The 19,763-nt window shown below is 52.8% G+C and overlaps 1 protein-coding gene across 1 annotated transcript in view; it reads left to right on the top strand.

Moving 5' to 3' along the window:
• The window catches only part of KIF6 (kinesin family member 6), a 356,939-nt gene that overhangs the window by 311,273 nt on the left and 25,903 nt on the right, over positions 1-19,763 (top strand). The window contains exon 16 of the mRNA XM_047796598.1: positions 5,253-5,303. Coding sequence (XP_047652554.1) covers positions 5,253-5,303 — 51 coding nt within the window. The remainder of the gene's footprint in view (positions 1-5,252; positions 5,304-19,763) is intronic.

Raw genomic sequence — 19,763 nt, 5'->3', positions numbered from 1 at the left:
CCAACCCCACCTTAACCCTTCTGCTTGTCTCAGAATCCACTCAAGTCTCACCTTTAGTAATGGTACCTTTCCTAATGCCGCTCACCTACCTTTTCCTCCTCTCACCTTCCCTCCACCTTTGATTGACATGTAGCCACTTGCCCTGTCGTCTTATAACCACAGTATCCTTCCAACATGTCTGCAAGTGCCTTGATGCCTAAAGCCAGTGCCATGTGTCAAAGATGCTGGTATGTTACCTCTTGATCCACCCGAGAGTCTTGAGATATAGTAAAGCAGATGTTAATCACAGGTATATTATAATTCCCTTTTTTCAACTTAACTCTACCTACATACTCGTCATTACTTTCCGGTATGACCAAGATGGCAAAGAGGTTCGCTTCATCTCAAGTCCAGCTCTATGTGACTGGTTATGGCTGCCCAAAGTGCTGGGCTGAAGAGCCAAACTTAGGCTCAGCAGGAAAGCAAACCATCTGTGATGGAGGAGCAAGGCCAGCCATGGGTTTGGCTTTTAGAAGGAAGAGCACGCGGGCCATCCCCCCTACCATGCTAACTAGGATGGAGTCTTCCTTACTTCGTAGGTTCCATAGCACTTAGAACATAATGCTGACATACGGTGGAGGAGCATCAGTAGCTCTTGCTCGATGGCTACGTAAGTGTCCTCAGTAAGACTCCACATCACGGAGGTGGCACAGGCAGCTTCGGTCTGTGAAGGGCTCTGCTCAGACCAACTCCACAGCTTTCACTTGGAGAATGATTTTGAACTAAAATGCATGCAAAATAAAGTGCAAAGCTTAAGGAACACTGTTTGATCCAGAAAACGGAATAGAATGGAAGGATGACTTTTGCTTCTGCATGATAACACCTTTCATGTGAACTACCACTTGGTACAGAGAAAGTACACCCGGGCACTGCTGCCATGTACCCTGCACATGGTTGTTTTTAGGGTCTCGTGTCTCTTCTCTCCAGGGCTGGTCACAGAGCCAGTGTGCCCCCGCACCACTTGCCACCAGCCCCACTCTGTCAATGGATGCATCTGAAAGCGGGGGAAGGCGTTTCTAGCAGGCACTATGGTGAATGACTGGAGACAAAGTTACTAAGTACCGCCATTCTCCTTCCAGCAGTGCCCCCCCCCCCCCCCGCCCGGCGTCACCCGGCCACCAACCATCGCCGGCCTCTGGCTGGGAGTTCTCTGCTGCCGTTTCATCTCTTTTCCATACCTCAGGACGGGGACATGTCCAGGAACCCAGGCCAAAAGCAGCCAATTTATCACCATGCTCATGACAGCAAGCCTCATGCTGCGTGAATTCTGCCGTCCTCCTCAGCTCCTCCTTTCGCCAAAACCTGTGGAGCTGCAAGATCCAGCAGATTACAGAGACTGTTATCTGCACATGAAGAATGGCTCTGTTGGAAAATGCAATTAGGCATCCGCCATGAGGCTATTTTTAGCTTATTTGGGAAGATCTCAAACACAAAAATTGCCATGTGGTGGGAGATGTTAGCCAACTGGCAAAAACTGAGCATCACTAAACACATTTTTAACCTTCCTTTGTCAATAGGCAGCATTGTAATGACCACCTCCCATCCCCAGGGGTGGCTCATTGTTCTGGCAGTAGGTGTCTGCATTTGTGGACCTTATAGAACTCTCAGGCCTGGTAGAAGAGCCCCCTATTATTTATGAGAGCACTGTTTCCCAGGCTAGGGCTGTGGAGCATCCTTAACCCTGTCTTCCCAAAGCAGCTTCCTCAGGGTTTGGGACAGGGAGCCTAGCTGTTCCTATAGGAGCAGGGGACGCCGTGACCTGCTAGGCTGAGCACCTACTGGGAGCCGTGTGGCTGGGGAGGCACATGGTGGGGGAGACTGAGCTGTCAGGGAGGCTCCTTGGCGGGCAGGCTTGTGGTCAGGGAGGCAGCCCCGTGTGAGCTCTAAAGGAGCAGGTCACTGTCCAGGCTCAGCTGTAATGAGGTACCCAGGCATGTAAGAGGCACCTATGCCAGCTACCAGAAAGCCAGCCAGGCACCAAGGCAGCATTAGATCTCCCACCAGTGGGCATGAGAAAGCCCTTGATGACCTCCCGGAAATCAGGAGGTGTACCTAAATGGTGTGCTGCAGTCGTCACAGCGCCATCTCCTTTTGCTGAAGGGGGTGTGTGCCGTGCTTCTTTAAAAACCAAGCCAGCAGTGCTGGAGGCAGTCTGGAGCCTCAGCCCAGCCCCAGCCCTGTGCCCCTAGCTTCTTTACTCTGCTGGCACAGACAGGACCATCCTGTGGCTCAGAGAAGGGGAGAGAGCCCATCTCTGGCCGTGGCTGGCCCGGGTTTCAGGTCACGTTCCTGTTGGCTCCATGCTCGTCCGGTACTCATCCTGGACCAGGTGTCACCTCCCCACCCCCTCCAAGCACATTCCCTAAGTTCTCACCCTCCCCAGCTTGGAGTTAAGGAGCAATGGTTGCTTCTGCCCAACGTAGGCTTCCTCTCTGTGCACAGTCCTCTCCAGGGGGGACACATGGAAGCCAAGGCAGACTTGAACTGTGACACACCTGGGGACAGTGGCCTCCGACAGGGAGCTGGAAGAACTGGTGATGTTTAACCCACAGAGGACACAGCTAAGTAGAGAAGCCAGAGCATCCTCAGATGTATGAAGGGACCTCACTGCCATCAAGAGAGGATCCTTTTTCTATGTAGTTCCAGAGAACAGACAGGTCCAAATCGGAAAATGACGGGGAACAAGGTACAACACCCATCAGTAATTCCTTATATACAGTTTAGTCAAGGGAACAGCCTGGGTACGTACAAGTCAGAGGTGAGATGACCATTTCATTCTGTAGAAAGGACTCCTAAATTGGGTCGGAAATTAAACCAAATGACCTCTGCCATCCCTCCCAAGCACAAGAGTGCCCTGGAACTTTCAGGGAGTGACACAGTCTCCCGTGACTGCTTCATTGAAAATTCAGTTCAGCTATAGCCCAGGGGGCATCAAATGTGCTTTATCTGAAGAAAGAACTACATTAAACAAGGGAGCAATGGCGTTCCCAGGCTTTCTCAGATCCCCCGGTGACCCGATCACATCTCCCACATGGGACGTGCAGTACAGACAGCGCTGACATTTTAACAAGTGTGCGGAGCCCTCAGACAGAAACAAACCCCAGGGCTGCTGTTTCATCCAGCCCCCAAACACGAGCTCATGGAGCTTCAGAGACGGAGGAAACCTGGAGATCGTGTGGTCCCAGCTCCCACCTCTGTCTAACAACCCACCAGATGGCTGTCCAGCCCCTGCCTGGGTACTTTCAGGAAGGGACCCTGCCAGGAGACTTAGTCCATTTTGAGACAACTTAATCCTCAGTGAGACGGTCCTTGTGGTGAGGTGTTTCTGCCTCGTCTTGAGCCCCAAGTCTACCTCCATTCGACTGGACTTTTACTCTCAGCAGTAGGACAACTCTGTCTGTCCTCACCTCACAGACAGGGGGAGGGGGAGGGAGTGGGATGGACAGGGAGTTTGGGGTTAAAAAATGCAAAACGTTACATTTAGATGGATAGGCAGAGTTCCCATTGTGGCTCAGAGGTAAAGAACCCAACTAGTATCCATGAGGACGTGGGTTTAATCCCTGACCCCTGGATAACTGACCAGTGGGTTAATGATCCAGCATTACTGTTGCTGTGGGGTAGGCCTGTATCTGTAGCTCCGATTTGACCCCTAGCCTGAGAACTTCCATATGCTGCGGGTATGGCCCTAAAAAGACAAGTGAGTAGGGAGTTCCTGCCATGGCGCAGTGGTTAACGAATCCGACTAGGAACCATGAGGTTTCAGGTTCCATCCGTGGCCTTGCTCAGTGGGTTAAGGATCCAGCGTTGCCATGAGCTGTGGTGTAGGTCGCAGACGCGGCTCGGATCCCTCATTGCTGTGCCTCTGGTGTAGGTGGGCAGCTACAGCTCCGATTAGACCCCTAGCTTGGGAACTTCCATATGCCGCAGGAGCGGCCCTAGAAAAAAGGCAAAAAGACAAAAAAAAAAAAAAGACAAGTGAGTAGATAAATAAATAGACAATGAGGTCCTGCTGTACAGCAAAGGGAACTACACCCAATCACTTGTGAAGGAACATGATGGAAGAAACTGTGAGCGTGTATAGATGTGTGACTGGGTCACTTTGCTCTACGGCAGAAATTCACAGAACAATATAAATCAACTATAAGTTAAAAATTAAAAAAAAAAAAAAGCTAAGTCTGTTCTCTCACCCATGTGACAGTGTTCAGATTTTTTTTTTTGTCTTTTGTCTTGTTGTTGTTGTTGTTGTTGCTATTTCTTGGGGCCGCTCCCGCGGCATATGGAGGTTCCCAGGCTAGGGGTTGAATCGGAGCTGTAGCCACCAGCCTACGCCAGAGCCACAGCAAAGCGGGATCCGAACCGCGTCTCTGCAACCTACACCACAGCTCAGGGCAACGCCGGATCGTTAACCCACTGAGCAAGGGCAGGGACCGAACCCTCAACCTCATGGTTCCTAGTCGGATTCGTTAACCACTGAGCCACGATGGGAACTCCCCAAGTCTTCAGATTTTTAAAGACAGCCACTGTTTCCACATCTGCAAGTATTTCTTCCCCCGTCTGACCGTCTCCAGTCACTATTCCCCACGTGCCATGGTTTCAGCCCCCTCGCCTTCCCAGTTCCACATGTTTTTTATTTGACTCATGCTCTTTACGAAAAGTAGCTCCCAGAACAAGTAGCACCTGTGGTCTGGCCACTGCAAAGTACAGCAGTGTGCTCACCTCCCTCGATCTACCCACCATACCTTTGTTAATGCACCGCGGAATTGCATGTGTTTCAGAGGATCGGCTGTTGTGTTCACGTTAAGGTTATCGTCAACCAAAACCACCATCATTTTTATTTGACAGTGTTTCTTATAGCTTAAAAGAAAGAAGTGGATTTAGAAGCAGCCCTCTCAATTATTAAAAGATCGAATCCTGCCTCTCCCTTTAATCATGGACAGACAGAACTATGTAAGAGACTGTAGGCTTAGCAAAGGAATGAGGGACAGACTAAGATAATGGAATGCACAGACCCTGAACCCAAAGGTGAACCATGAACTCGCGGCGACCGGACGGGGCCCAGCCTCAGGTCCTCCTCACATCTGCAGCTTGGAAAGCCACTTCCCAGAAGCTGGGCTGGCCTTCATCTTTCCTGCTCTGCCTAAATTTTTCAGCTTGCCACCTGCTGCTCCAGCCTACTGGAGACTCATGACTGGTTTCCTCTGTGTCTTTGACAGGTCGCCTGAAGGAAGAGATCACCCAGCGGCACGTGCAGCAAGTAGCTCTAGGTGGGTGCAGGGGGGCCCTGCAGGGGCCCAGCAAGGGCAATGCAGGCAGGTCCACGGCCAGCTGAGCCATGAGCCATCCAGAATCCTCGGGCAGCTTGAGGGAGGGAAGGTTCCCAGGTCTCCTTGGCTCCCCTCCCCCGGGACTGGTCTCCCCAACCTGTGTGCTGGCTTCTGGCTCTCAGCACCTGGCACCCTGCCCTCCCAGCTGCTGCCTCATCCTCCAGAGCGCTTCCCTCTTGGCACCAGGACTGAGGGGTCAGGCAAAAGTGCTAGGCCCGCCCTCCCCTTGCCAGAGGCCTGTAGGGCCTGGGAGCTGAGATCCTGCGGAGTTCCTGCTCCAGCAGGCAGCTAGGGCTCCCCACGGCCCTAACTCATAGGGCCACGGTTGGGAAGGGCCCCATGACCTCTGTTGGGACACTGTACCATGGTGTAGGTCCCTGGATGGGGAGTCACCCCTAAGGGCTGCTGCCAGCCCTGGATCTATCAACTGCTGTCAGGGAGTTCCCATTGTGGCTCAGCGGGTTAAGGACCCAACATTGTCTCTGTGAGCATGAGGGTTTGATCCCTGGCCTCACTCAGTGGATTAAGGATCTGGCATTGACACAAGCTGTGGCCTAGGTCACAGATGTGGCTCAGATCTGGCATTACTGTGACTGTGGCATAGGCCAGCAGCTATAGTTCTAATTCGACCCCTAGCCTGGGAACCTCCATATGCCGCAGGTACAGCCCTAAAAAGCATTTTAAACAAAGATTTAAAAAAATAAGGGCTACCGTCTTGCCTCCTCTCCAGTCTTCATGATGCTGTTGAACAAAGACAATGATGTGGAAAATACCCCTCAAATCATCCCAAGGGCAGCTCTGCTCTGGGCCGGGAGAGCCATTTCCACTGCTTTCGGGGCAAGAAGCTCCATGTTCTCTGACCCCCGGTCCCAGCCCTGCTCTGTGTGTCTTCAACCATAGGCTCCTCCTCAATTCCCTCTGCTCACCCCTCGGGGGGCCTTCTTCTGAAGTACAGAGGGTGTCGGACACAGCAGGCCCCAGCTTCACTGGAAGTAGTGGGCAAACTTCAAACGGAGCGCGCCTTGGCTGAAGGCTAATTAGGAGAGTGTACATTTCCTGTTTATTCTAAAAGCTACTATCCCAACTAGAAATGTGCCACCATCTCCCAGCTGCCCCTTTGAGATCAAACGCCACATTGCTGCCCAGCCTCCTGGGAGCTTGTCTGACGGGGACGTGGCCCCACCAGTGTCCGTGTGTCCCAGGTGACCCCCTCTCAGAGAGGACATCTTCTCATTAAAAGAAAGTTCTCAGTGCAGCACCTGTTTACAGAGCTGTTTCCTGCCTTAACCCCCGCCCTCAGACTAGCACTGGGGCCGAAGGGCAGGACCCACGGCTCCTGTAAGACCAAGAACAGCTCCCCAGTGTATTTGGCTCCCTGATGCCCCATTGTTTGGGCCTCCGTGGAGGGACGAGGCAGTGGCTACGTCTGCTTTGGCCCTTCCACTTCTGTGGAAGGTTCTGTGGTTCCTTCCCCTCTTCTGTCCTGCTTCTTTGTCTGCTTCTTTGTCTGCTTCTCTCTGCTTTCCCTCACCCTCCAGCCAGGTGTTCCCTTTGCTGTTATCTGTTTCTTTTGCCTCCATGTTCCTAAGTTTCCACGGACATGTAGGTGGGGTTGGTTGGTTGGGTTTGGGGTTTTGGAGGGAGGGAAGGGCAGGAGTAAGAAGCAGGTCTGAGCAGGAGAGGTTTTCTCATGTATTTTGCATAAGACTATGTCTCGGTTTGTGCGAGTAGACATACTCCCAAGAAAATCTGCAGAAAGGTAATCTCGTAAAGCAAAGATTTAACGGTGAGGTGAGAGGCGCCGTGTGGAAGAGGTTGTAGATTGATGAGGGAGACCAGATCCAGGGACGCGCTGGAGCCGGCTGGGCCCACATCAGGGGAGCGAGCGTCTCCATTTCAGGAATCTGGGGGGCCAAGGCTAAACACAGCTGTTGCTCAAAAGTAAGTTAGATAAGCTCGCAATTCATGATATTTTAAAAGGTTGCCATTATATTTTAAAAGGTAACAAATACTCAAAGTTTATCACCTCCTAAGAATGTGCTACATTTAACTGTTATTGTGGCTCATGAGGTTGTTTATAACTACTGTGTCTGGATCATGGAAACACTGTCTAATGCCGTTCTCCTGTGCCTCGCTCCCCAATTCCATGCTCAGTGATCACACTGGTAGCTTGAAATCAGCCACAGCGGGAGTATTTACACCAAGGAAATTGGCAAATGTTATAACTGGGGCTTCATTTCCCAAAGAGTCGGTCATCCAGCGTTTCCCATCACGCCGAGGGCACACAGACAAGCACCCCAGGGAAAGGCCAGTTCCGTGCCTGTGTGTCTGTGAAGACTTCCACCCCCCTTCCCAGCTGAAAATCCATGTTATGGCCCTCTGTTCATTCACTGCCTACCCAAGGAACCCTGGTCCTTTTGTAAGTCAGTGAGCAGAGAAACCAGTGGAGCCCGAGTGGGGCAGGAGAAGCATCCAGCCCAGTGGCTCCCCTCCGCTCGACAGCTGGAGCTGGGCGGGGGTGTGAAGAAAACAGTCAACACGGGTTTAAGAATATCAGGGTAGAGTCTACACACTATTTCAGGAGACAGTCAGACAGTATGGTTTTTCGATTAAGCATCCTTTGGAGATGATACTACATTCGGGGCTCGCTGAGTTGAGAGTGCTTCGCTGACCTCGGCTGTGTGTGTTTTCCCAGTCTAAGTGTACTAGCTCCCTTGCGAGGTGAAGTGGTGTCAGTAACACCACTGAGATGAGTCAACAAATGTCTCTGGAGTCCTTCACCGTATGCCATGATTCTAAGCTCTTTTCATGTATTTCCTTCTTTAATGCTCCTAAAATCCCTAATGCTCCTAAATATAGGAAAGACGCGTATTATCCTCACTTTACTTAAGGCCCCAAGGGGTTAACGTGAACCTGCCTGAGTTTGCTCAGCTAAGGATGCAAATGCAGATGCAGCTCCAGAGCCCAGGGGGTAACCACCACCCTGCACTGCCCTCAGCCCTGGGCTGAGTGTCGTGGAGTCCTCGGAGGAACAGGGAGTCAATGTCTGACCTCAGAGAGGACATAGCCAGCACAAGGGGACATACACATTAAAAAGGTAACTCTTGGGCATTCCCTGTGGCTCAGTGGATTAAGGATCCAGCATTGCTGCTCCCGTGGCTCAGGTTCAATCCCTGCCCGGGGAACTTCCACATGCCATGGGCACAGCAAAAAATAAATTAAAAATAAATAAATAGGGAGTTCCCATCGTGGCTCAGTGATTAACAAATCCGACTAAGAACCATAAGTTGGTTCTTGTGGGTTCGATCCCTGGCCTTGCTCAGTGGGTTAAGGATCCAGCGTTGCCGTGAGCTGTGGTGTAGGTCGCAGACGCGGATCAGATCCCACGTTGCTGTGGCTTTGGCGTAGGCCGGTAGCTGCAGCTCCGATTGGACCCCTAGCCTGGGAACCTCCATATGCCACAGGAGTGGCCCTAGAAAAGGCAAAAAGATAAATAAATAAATAAATAAATAAATAAATAAATAAATAAAACGATGTAACTCTTTATCTAATCCCAGGTTTAAACACATATATTATTCTATTCACTGCCCCCCTGTAGCCCCAAACCAAGTCAAGCTTGACCTTCTCCAGGAAACTTCTCCCACCCCTTTCCTCCTAGTCTGCTTTAGCCTCCAGCCTCACGCACTTCTGTTGAAGCACCAACCTTATTGTGTAATTATTTATTCCCTCGGCTAAAATGTGAGCTCCTGGAAAGCTGGGTGCCGGCAAATTAATCTCTGTACCCCCGCAGCCGGCAAGGCAGTAAACAGGCCAAGTCAGCGCTTCCCCAGACGACTCACTCCCAGACTCACACATCTTGCAGAAGTGTAATGCTGCATCTGAACATAAAATAAGTCCGTTTAAACGAAGTAGAAGGAGTACGTGCTCTCGGACCCCACGGCCACGCAGACACCAGCACATGGACCATCAATCCGATGTTCTCTTGTCCAGCCGCGACACCCGAGGAGGAGCGCCCGAGGCGACATTGTTCTCATTCTCTGACAACAGGAAGCATGTTGACTAATTTATCTGCAGAAATAGAATTTCTTCTGGAACTAACCACAAACAAGAATTTGTCATGAGGAACTTCGTGTAAAGGACACTGAGTGACATAGTGAACCATGTCCTCCCCAGCCATTTGTACAAAAGATGCTGCCACATTGTTCGACAAGACGGCTTTCGTATCGACCCTCTGTAAAAGTGAGCGGCCTGATGTTCAAGCATAACTCACTCCAAGTGTCTCTGTGAGCAGCCGAGGTGCTGGGCTCCAGGTGCCGTGTGCTCTGAAGGCCGCACGGGCCAGGACTGAAGCCAGGGGAGCCACCCCCGAAGGCGGGCTGTGCCCTCCCTCGGATGTCTCTTCGGAGCAGGATTAGATCAGGGCCGGGCTCTCCCTCAGCTCACAGTCAAAATGCTACCAAAGGCCCATGGCACTACCAAGCCACCCGTGAAGTGTGGCCGGTGAGAGGGACAGGCCATCAGAGCCTCGGAGCTTGCCAGAGAGTGGCCTCTGCCGATCGTCACCAAGGCCATGGGCCTGAGCCGAGCCTTAAAGGACAGACAAGACAGAACCTCGGAGAAGAGGGTGGGGGTGGGGGCAGTTGTTGTCCAGGGGGAGGGGGTATGGGTGTGTGTGTGTGTGTGTGTGTGTACGCGTGAGGTATGTAGGTATATGTATGTGGGGGGAATGTGTGTATGTACTGTGTGTATACTGTGTCTCTGGTGTGTGTGTGCATGTACAACGTGTGTGTATGTATGTGGGGGTGTATATACTGTGTTCGTGTGTGTATGTGTGAGGGATGCATGTGTAGTGTGTGGTGTGTGTTGTGTGTGGAGAGTGTGTGGGGTGTATGTGTACACGTGTGTGGTGTGCGTGGCTGTGTGTGTGTGGTATGTGGGGGGGTGTGTGGGTGTGTGTATATATGTGTGTGTGGTATGTGTTGTGTGGAGAGTGTGGAGTGTGTGTGGGGGTATACGCGTGTTGTGGGGAGGGTGTTGTGTGTGTGTGTACAGTGTGTGTGTGTGTGTGTGTATGTCAGATGTATTTGTATCTATGTGTATATATGTATTGAGAGGATGTATGTGTAGTGTGTGTGTGGTATGTGTTGTGTGTGTGAGTGTGTGTGGTGTGTGCATATGTGGAGGGTGATATATATGTATATGTACGTGTGTGTGTGTGTAGTGTGTGTGGGCTATGTGTTGTGTGGAGAGTGTGGGGTGTGTGTCGGGGGGTGTATGCATGTGGTGTGTGGTGTGTGGTAGTTTCGGTGTGGAGGGGCGGGGAGAGGATGACTTTCTCGGGGAGCCGATTTGACGTATTCCAGAAAAAAGGTTGAAATGGCGAGATGGGCCAGTTTGTGAAGAGCCTTGAATCTGGACATTTATCTCCCAGGCAGTTGAGCCGCTGAGCATTTTCAAGCAAGAAAGTCCTGGTCCCAGAGGCCTTTCAGGGAAAGAAAGCCCCCAAAGCAGTAACTGGAGTCCTCAGCATTTGCTGACTGACTGACAGTAAATGCTCAGCCCCGGGCTGGGGACCCCGCCCTGACCCAGGCCTTCCCCTGCCCTGCCGGGCTATCCCTCCGGTGCCCAGGCAGAGAGGGCCTCAAGGACTCCTGGCCAGCACAGGAAACCTGCTGCAGACGCTGCCCAGCGAGATCTGGGGCTGCCCGGGAGTCCCACGCTGACCACATGCCCCGCAGACCTGGCCTGGCCCCCCTTGAGGGGGTATATGTGCTCTGGTGGCTGGAAGTGGGGGGTCGCTGCCCTTGAGGAGCTCACAGATGTGCCCAACCAAGCTGTCCACTCTGGATTTCTCTGCTTTCTCAACTTCTGTGAAACCATAACCATTCCTTTGCCCCTACTTGTAGGCATGTTTTTCAGACCCTGTCCCAGAAGATGGCAATAATAATGATGATTAGTAAATAAAAAGAAAAGATCCACATGCATGACATTGGCAGGTTCCACATGGCCTCTGAGATTCCCCCAGGAATAGCCTCTTGAATATTCGTCCCCCGTCCCCTCCCTCACCCCTCTGACCACCCCAGGAGCAAAGATCCCTTGAACAGAAGCAGCGCCTGAGAGCCATGGTGGCAAGGCCATGTCGGGCCCTCAGATTACCACAGGCACGTGCTCCACCTGACCTGAAAATCAGGCCCTTAAGGAGGGTGGGCAGAGGCCCTGGGCCTGAAGGCTCCCCATTTCACCTCATTGTTCCAGCTTAGAGGGTGCCAGGTGGCTCTTGTCTCCCAAATAGAATTCCTGCAGTGACCTCTGGTGGCCTTCCTGCTGTTCTCCAAAGAGAGGCCACAGCCATGGCCACCCTCTCCCACGTGGTGTAAGACTGCTTTAAGACTGAGTCTTGAAATACCTTCTGGAATTCTGCACCCGGCCACACACTCGAAAGACAGCAAAAGGCCATCCTCAGTTTACTCAGCAGGCCTCACCGAGCGGCCTAGAATGACCCAGACAGCCTCTGCGACCAGGAATTCCAGGACGTCGGGGGGACAACCACTGTTTGAACTGGAGGGGGACACCCCCCCCCCCCGCAGCATTAGCTAGCCCAGTAGTTCTCAAAACACGTGCTGGGGGACCCCAGTGTTCGTGGTCACCCCTTGGGGACCATGACGTGAGGGTGAGGAGAGCCTGTGCGCAACTGGCAGGACCTCAGGATTTTCACCTGATTCAATCAAAGCAACTTCTGTTGCTCTTTGACATAAGCCTCTGAAGAAAATGTTCTGCAGCTTTTTACACATCTTCCTCCCTCCAGAACTTGCAGCTCCTTTTATAACATTTCTTTTTTCTTTTTTTTTTTTTTTTTGGTCTTTTTTTAGGGCCGCACCCATGGCATATGGAAGTTTCTAGGCTAGGAGTCAAATTGGAACTATAGCCGCTGGCCTCCACCACAGCCACAGCAGTGCCAGATCCAAGCCATGTCTGTGACCTACACCACAGCTCATGGCAACACTGGATCCTTAACCCACGGAGCAAGGCAAAGGATTGAACCCACATTCTCATGGTACTAGTCAAGTTCATTACTGCTGAACCACAATGGGAACTCCATCCTTTTACAACATCTCTGAAGGCAGGCAGTCCAAGCTGCCCTTCCCCAGAGCTATCTCAGTTTCCCCTGGGCTCACACGGACTCTGCCTGTGCCTCTAGATAGAACTTACCACACTGTATGGTAGTTTTTCAGTCTTTTATCCTTCTCCCCCAACCCTGAGCACAGTGATTGGCACACAGGAGGTCCTCCATCAATGTTTGTTGAATGAATCGGTGATATCTAAGGGATCAAATTTTTTGCCTTAAAGATTCCCCAGCTAAGGGTCCTGTGGCCAGGTTCCCACAGCTGGAAAATGGTGTGATAGCCTCTGCCCAGCACAGTCGCTGAGACCTAGCTGGCATCTCCGGATCCCTTGACTGAACAAAGGAATCGAAGGCTCCTCAGCCTTTCCACCTTTGTGACTGCAGCATTCCTTAAAAGGCGGAAAACACACATGGCATTGGTGAGGAGACACCTGAGGGTTAGAGATGTTTTCATCCTACCGCAAATGAGTGATCAAATGCTGACCCTTTGAAGGAAGGGAGAAAGTAACAGAAGCAGCTGCCCCAGAGGCTGAGGTGGCATCTCAGTTGGTTCCAGAGGGACTCAGGTGGCTTTGTAAGACCAGTGACGAAGTCTGACCCCAGGAGTCCATTCTAACCCACAGTGCTTGTGAACGTAGGGTCAGCTTCGGTGGTAGGAGGACCAGGCTCAAGTGGAAGCTGGGACTAATAGCGAGTCCCCACCCCGTTGCCCTGCCCAGTTCCAGGTTACCGAGGCTCCAGACCCCGTGGTGGTTCCAGACTCCCTCAGCCATTTTGGAGAACGGAAGGCCGTGGGCATCAGCCCTGGGGTCAGACTTGAGTGGCAACCATGGTTTAGTAAAAAGAGCGCTCGCTCTAGAGTCAGGAGAACCCTGCTTGGTGGGGCCTCTACCATTTGACAGCTATGTGACCTTGGCCCATTAACCTTCCTGCATTTCCCTTTCCTCATCCGTAAGAGAAGAACACCAGCTCCCTACGGCTGATCCATGGGCCGAGAGAGGTGTGTATGTGATGGAGCCAAGGAACAAGGATACGCTCAGGGAGTTGTCACTGTGACTCTGGGCACAGCCCCTGGGCACAGCCCCTGGCCACAGAGCTACCACAGTTCTGGGCTACTAGCCACAGTTGGCATAACTGGTGGAGGTCACCCTGGTCCCATCGTCACCACGTCTCTCTAGCCATCTTTGCGCACAGGCTCTATAAATCACTCTTCCTGGCAAAAATACAGCCAGTCCCTAGAAAGGGGCTGTCTATTCCTTTGAGCACTTGATCCTGTTACCAGTTGCTTGAGCCTTTATTTTTTTCTTTGTGCAAATGTGCAGAAACCGTATGTGCTACTTTGAGTGAATTGGGCATTTGACCAACGTCTAAGTCAGTTTGGGGCTGCTTCTAACAAATTGCCATAGACTAGGTGGCTGACCAACAACAGAATTTGTTTTCTCACGTTCTAAAGGCTGGAAGCCTGAGATGGGGGTGGGGGGTGCCAGCATGAACAGGTTCTGGTAAGGGCCCGCCCCTGGGCTGCAGGCTGCCGGCTGCCGCCTTCTCAGGGTGGAAAGATGGAGCTGGCTGTCTGGCCTCTTCTTATAAAGGCACGAATCTCATTCACGAGGGCTCCACCGTCGTGACTGAATTATCCCCCCTCAAGGCCCCACCTGCAGATGCCATCACATTAGGGATTCAATTTCAGCATATGATCTTGGGGAGGTAGGGGGAACAGACACATTCAGTCCATAGCAATCAAACATAGAAGACAAAATTTTAGCATCTTGGCTGCATCTGCTAGTCTAAAACGCATCATGGCCGCCTCCTCCATCTGTCCTCCTCTCCCTTGTACCACTTGTGCTTGGTCAGTCTCAGCCCAGCAAGGGTCTCCGTGTCTCACAGGACCTATTCTGTTCTGAGCGTGGTGGAGCCGGGGTAGGACCTTCCCATTTCCCTGAGGAAGGGTGAGTTTGGGGAAGACCAACCAACAGGAAACCAGGGCTGTCTGTGCTCAGATACAGACGGCAGGTCCTGTGCGGTCCAAACAACCAACACAAGGCGCTAAGTGGTGCCTTAAAAATACTGATGTCTGTTCAGGAAACCGTGAGGGAGCTGTTGCACAGAGAGCTGTGTTCCGGGGATGGTTCTGGCAATGTCTGATGGGTCCATAGCTGGGAGATAGGCCAGCCCCTCAAACTGGCAATTCCAGGCCTAGGAACATACACCAGGAAGGAGGCTGCACCCAGAGAGTGCTGGCTGGGAAGGAGGGATGGAGCTGGGGATCCAGCAGAAAAGACTATGGAGCAATGGGGGGCAGAACGGGGGAGCTGCCCTTGAGCAGCAGTGACCAAGGCCAAGCTTGCCAAGCTGAAGCAAGTGAGACTAGAAGCATCTCTGCAGCGAATGCGGCATGCCCCTGGGGTCCCCCTTGTACTGATTGCAAGTCCACGCAGAGTGTTGTCCTACACCGGGGATGCAATAGCGAGAAGCAAATGCGGGGGGAGGGAGGCCCCAGTGGAGGCAGAGGAGGTGCTTCAGGCGGGAAGAGGCCCAGCTGGCCTTCTCTGAGCAGATTCCAGGCCTGTGTTCTGCTCCCAACAGACATACGGGAGGTCTTGGATGGCACTAAGGTGTGGCCATCCATGCTCTCGGCAATGCCCCTTCCCCGGGCAGGGAGGACAGTGGCAGTGAGTGCAGCCGGAGGAGTTAGTGGCCATGGCCGTGCGTCCATAGGGTATGTGTCAGTTCCTGGGTCCAAGCCCGCCATGGGCACTGATGGTTACACAACATCAACGCCAGGACGGGTGGTAGCCCTGAGAGCCTGTCAGCATTTGATTACTCCAGCCAGTGATAAATCAGAGCCATTAAACAGGAAATGGTCTAATTAGGAAGCCAGAATCAGTGCCTCTGAGCTGCGACCATCATGGTCATTGAGCTTCTGACATCATCCACCTCGGGAAGAATACATTCTGACTTGCTGAGATAAGGTGAGGCTCAGAGATCCGGGTTCTGTGAGAGCGTTGAGCCCCAGGCGGCCCGGAGTGGGTTTTCAGGAAGTGACTGCTGAGCCAGAGAGCTGAGGCCACCCACAGGGACGGCTCTGTGGCTCTGACACGTCGCCTGCCATGGTAGCGCCACGTAACTCATGGCCTTTACTCCCACGCGGGGCACTGGCCTCTGCTGGTGCCCAGTTGGAAATTTCCACGCTGCCTTCCTTAGGACACCCACCCACACAGCGGAGGCGACACGCAGCCTGGCCCCAGGAGTTCTGAGGGCCGACCTCGGCGAGGGGCATGACGTCAGCCCCACACACCCAGCAGGCGAGCTGCAAATGCCAAGGGGGATCGGGGTGCAGGCGTGGGGGTTAGTGAAGGGCGGTCCACACAGGCCAGCATCAGGGGAGAGAGCGAGGCTTTCTCTCAGCCCGGGCCTCACATCTGAAAAGCATTCATGGCAAAGAGCATCACCTTCAAATAACACGGACACGTCAATAATACCGACTTGGGTCACCTGCCCTGTAGCTTCCTTCACGGTGGAATCCCCAGCAGAGGAGAAGGCACTAGCTCTGGAGTCCGACAGCACTGCACCCTGACTCCAGCCCTTTTTACCCGTGGTGTTATACCCCAGGCAGATTATGTCCCCTGTCAGAACTCAGTTTCCCCATCCGTAGTGGGAGGTGTACAGATTATATAAGAGCCATGGAGCAACCACACAGTGGGTATCATTTTTTTGGCCAAGCCTACAGCATGCAGAAGTTCCCCAGCCAGGGATCCAGGGATCGAACCCGAGCCACAGCAGTGACGACATTGGACCCATAACCCCCTGACCCACCAGGGAACTCCAGGTGGACATCCTTACTCAGATTTTATCCACCACCTGCAAGGGCCAAGTGCAGACAGCTCCAGCCCTGCAGAGAGCAGCTCCTCCTTGCTGCAAGCCCGAGCCCCTTTCCCCACAGTGGCTTCCAAAGGTCTGGAAGGTGGGCGGGGGCAAAGGGCAGTGCAGGCCCCATGTAGCCCCCCACCTAGACCCCCACAGGTCCTGCATCCTCAGTGCCTCCCTCATGAGGGACCTGTACTGGGCGCAGAGCCGTGAGCAAGGGGCGAGCATCGGAATCAGTGAGGAACCTACCATCAAGTCCTAACTCCATCCTTCTGGGGTAGGGCCCAGGCGTCTCTGTGCTTTCACAAGCCCCTCAGGTGATGCTCATGTGCCCTAGTAGAGAGCTGCCAAACAAAAGAAATGAGGTCCTGCACATTTCTTTTTTTAAATTTTCTCTAATTTTTTATTATTGTTTTTTTCCTCTTTTTTTATTGCTCAAATGAATTTATCACATCTGTAGTTGTATAATGATCATAACAATTCAGTTTCACAGGATTTCCATCCCATAACCCAAGCACATCCCCCCACCCCCCAAAGTGTCTCCTCCAGAGACCGTAAGTTTTTCAATGTCTGTGAGTCAGCACCTGTTCTGCAAAGAAGTTCAGTCTGTGCTTTTTTCAGATTCCACATGTCAGTGAAAGTATTTGATGTTGGTGTCTCAATGTATGGTTGACTTCACTTAGCACGATAATTTCTAGGTCCATCCATGTTGCTAAAAATGCCGGTATTTCGTCCCTTTTAATGGCTGAGTAATATTCCATTGTGTATATGTACCACATCTTCTTGATCCACTCCTCTGTCGATGGATATTTAGGTTGTTTCCATGTCTTGGCTATTGAAAATAGTGCTGCAGTGAACATCGGAGTACATGTGTCTTTGCGAGTTGTGGTTTTCTCTGGATAGATGCTATTCTGTCCATTTCTGCTTGTACAGCAAAGTGACCCAGACATACGTATACAGACATTCTTTTTCTCATGGTATCTTCCATCATGTTCCATCACAAGTGACTGGATACAGTTCCCTGTGCTGTACAGCAGAACCTCATTGCTTGGCCACTCCAGATGCAATAGTTTACATCTACAGTTCTGCATGTTTCTGACACTGACTGACTCTAGGAGAGGGGTGTGTGTGTGTGTGTGTGTGTGTGTGTGTGTGTGTGGTATGGGGAGAGGAGTTTTAGCGATCTCTCCAATACCCTTGAAATCACACTAGGTGTAAGGGGACCCTCAGGAGGCTGGCCGCTCGTCCTTGTGCTGCTGGTGCCCACACACTTGCCATGTCAGAGGCAGGGTCAGCCTGAGACTTCACGTGGCCTGCTTGAAGTTTCAGTTGCTATTTGACTGCTCAGAGCTTCCTCTCTGAGTGACATTCAGAGCTACAGCTGCTGGAATGAAGCCGTTCTTATTTTCTGCATATTGTCTCGGAGCTGGCAACCTGCAAAGAATCACGCTGCGACCTCATAGGCCACTCGGGCCTGTGACCTCCTGTGCCCCCAGCCCAGCCAGGATCCTGTGCTTGAAAAGAGGGCTCCCCGTGCCTCCTGTCAGGTGACTGGAGCTTCTGTCCCTGGCCCCGGTCCCAGTGGGCACAGAGACCTACAAAGGCCAGATGCCCTTTAGTTAGTCCCGCTTCCCCTGTTCCTGCCCAGCCGCTTTTGTCTGGTTCCTTTTTCATTCCCAGCCCCTTTCTCTTGAGAGAGGGCTGATAAGCCAGGCCCCAGGAAGCAGCCAAAGCAGCCGGGGGCTGTCTCCTGGTGGGGTTACAATGCCTTTCACAGAACAAACATCACTTGGGCCACAGGCCCCTTTGGTTGTCATGGCAACACGGAAAGTTTGCTGCCTTGGGAGAGTGCTGTGCCCTCACTCTGGCTGCCTCGGTCCCCTGCCCCAGCTTTCTCTCCTGGTCCTTTCAACAGGCTTCCACCACCCTGGCGCCACCATACACAAACCATTCTTCAGTCTGGAGCAGCTTTGTCTCAACCAGCAAAACTGCTTGGCTTTGCCATCAAAGGAATAGATCACCATTCCTCCCCTTGAGATCCTCCGGCCTCTCTGCTCTCTCAGGGTCAAGGTCCTTACAGGCCCTATATGATCTGGCCTCAGTTTCCCCTCCGGCCTCAGCCCCCACCACTCTGTCCCTTACCAACCACTCCAGGCACACTGGCTTCCTCACTGTTCCCCCGACGACAAGCAAACACTCCTCCGGCCCGTGGCACTTGCTGCTCCTGAGTCCCCACACTTGGTCTCTCCCTTCCTCCAGGTCTTTGCTCAAACGGCCCCTCATCGGAGAGGCCCGCCAGCCACCCACCTAACACGGCAGACTTCTACCCCGCTTTCTCTTTCCCCACCTCCCCCTCACCCCTGGCATTATACCCTAGACTCACCTTTCTCTTGGCTTAAGGTCCACCTTCCCCAGCAGACTGTCCCTGGAAGTGATGGCCAGAGTCCACACACACAAACTCTGTCACCTAGGTGAATGGATGACAAGCCCTGGTTCAAAGCCTGGCTCTACTGTTTGGTGGCTCTCTGGCACTGAGCAAGCCACCAGTCGAGCCTCGGGCTCCTGGCCTGGAAAATAGAGGTGACCATAACTGCTGGGCAGCGTGGCAGGAATAAATGGAGCACAGTGAATAGGATCCAGGCCTGTCCCACACACAGCAGCACACTCCCAAGGTAGCTCTGTGACCTGCCAGGGGAACCACAAGATGCCCCAGGAAAGCCAGCCAGCGATGGTGGGAGGCCAACTACAAAGGGCTCTGCCCTCACCCTGGGGCGGCACAGCTTCTCCACCAAAGACCAGGCCATCCCACCTTCCTGAGGCCTCAGAGAGACGCCTCCGCTTGGCGGACTGAGATACAGCCCTGCCTTCGCCCACCTCCCGCTGCCTCCCTTGCAGGGGGCCCACCCTCCACCCCCCACCCCCCACCCCAAAGCAGGGTCTTCACTCATCTCTCAGGGGCTTCCTCGGCATGGGCTCCAAACGCCTTAAAAGGAAGAAAGAGATTCACGGCTTTTCTTTTTTAACAGATTAGGAGCTACAGTTGCCCATTTCTGAAACCGTTAGGAAAGGAGGCACCCTAGTTCAAGTCCCAGGGTTATCATTTTGATTAGACACTTCCTTCCATGTATCAGGTCTGACGTTTCCCGAGAGGACAAAGGGCCAGTGAACACAGGCCGCGTCACATGCACCCTGTATGCGGAGTCTGAACAAAGCACAGGGGAGATAGAAAGAACGAAGGGACCAGTCCCTGCCCTCGAGGGGCTTCTGGTGCCTCGGCCTGGGGGACCATGGGTGACGAGGACAGGGAGTCTGGCTCATTGGGGCCACTAAGATGTACCGGCATAGGGACGGTGTCGTCCTTGGCTGGGAAGTCTGCGGCGTCCGCACCTCCTGTGTGCTCAGTCAGTTTA

The sequence above is a fragment of the Phacochoerus africanus genome, chromosome 9 (assembly GCF_016906955.1).
Source record: "Phacochoerus africanus isolate WHEZ1 chromosome 9, ROS_Pafr_v1, whole genome shotgun sequence".
Classification (NCBI taxonomy): domain Eukaryota; kingdom Metazoa; phylum Chordata; class Mammalia; order Artiodactyla; family Suidae; genus Phacochoerus; species Phacochoerus africanus.
This window is presented reverse-complemented; position numbering and strand designations above follow the sequence as displayed.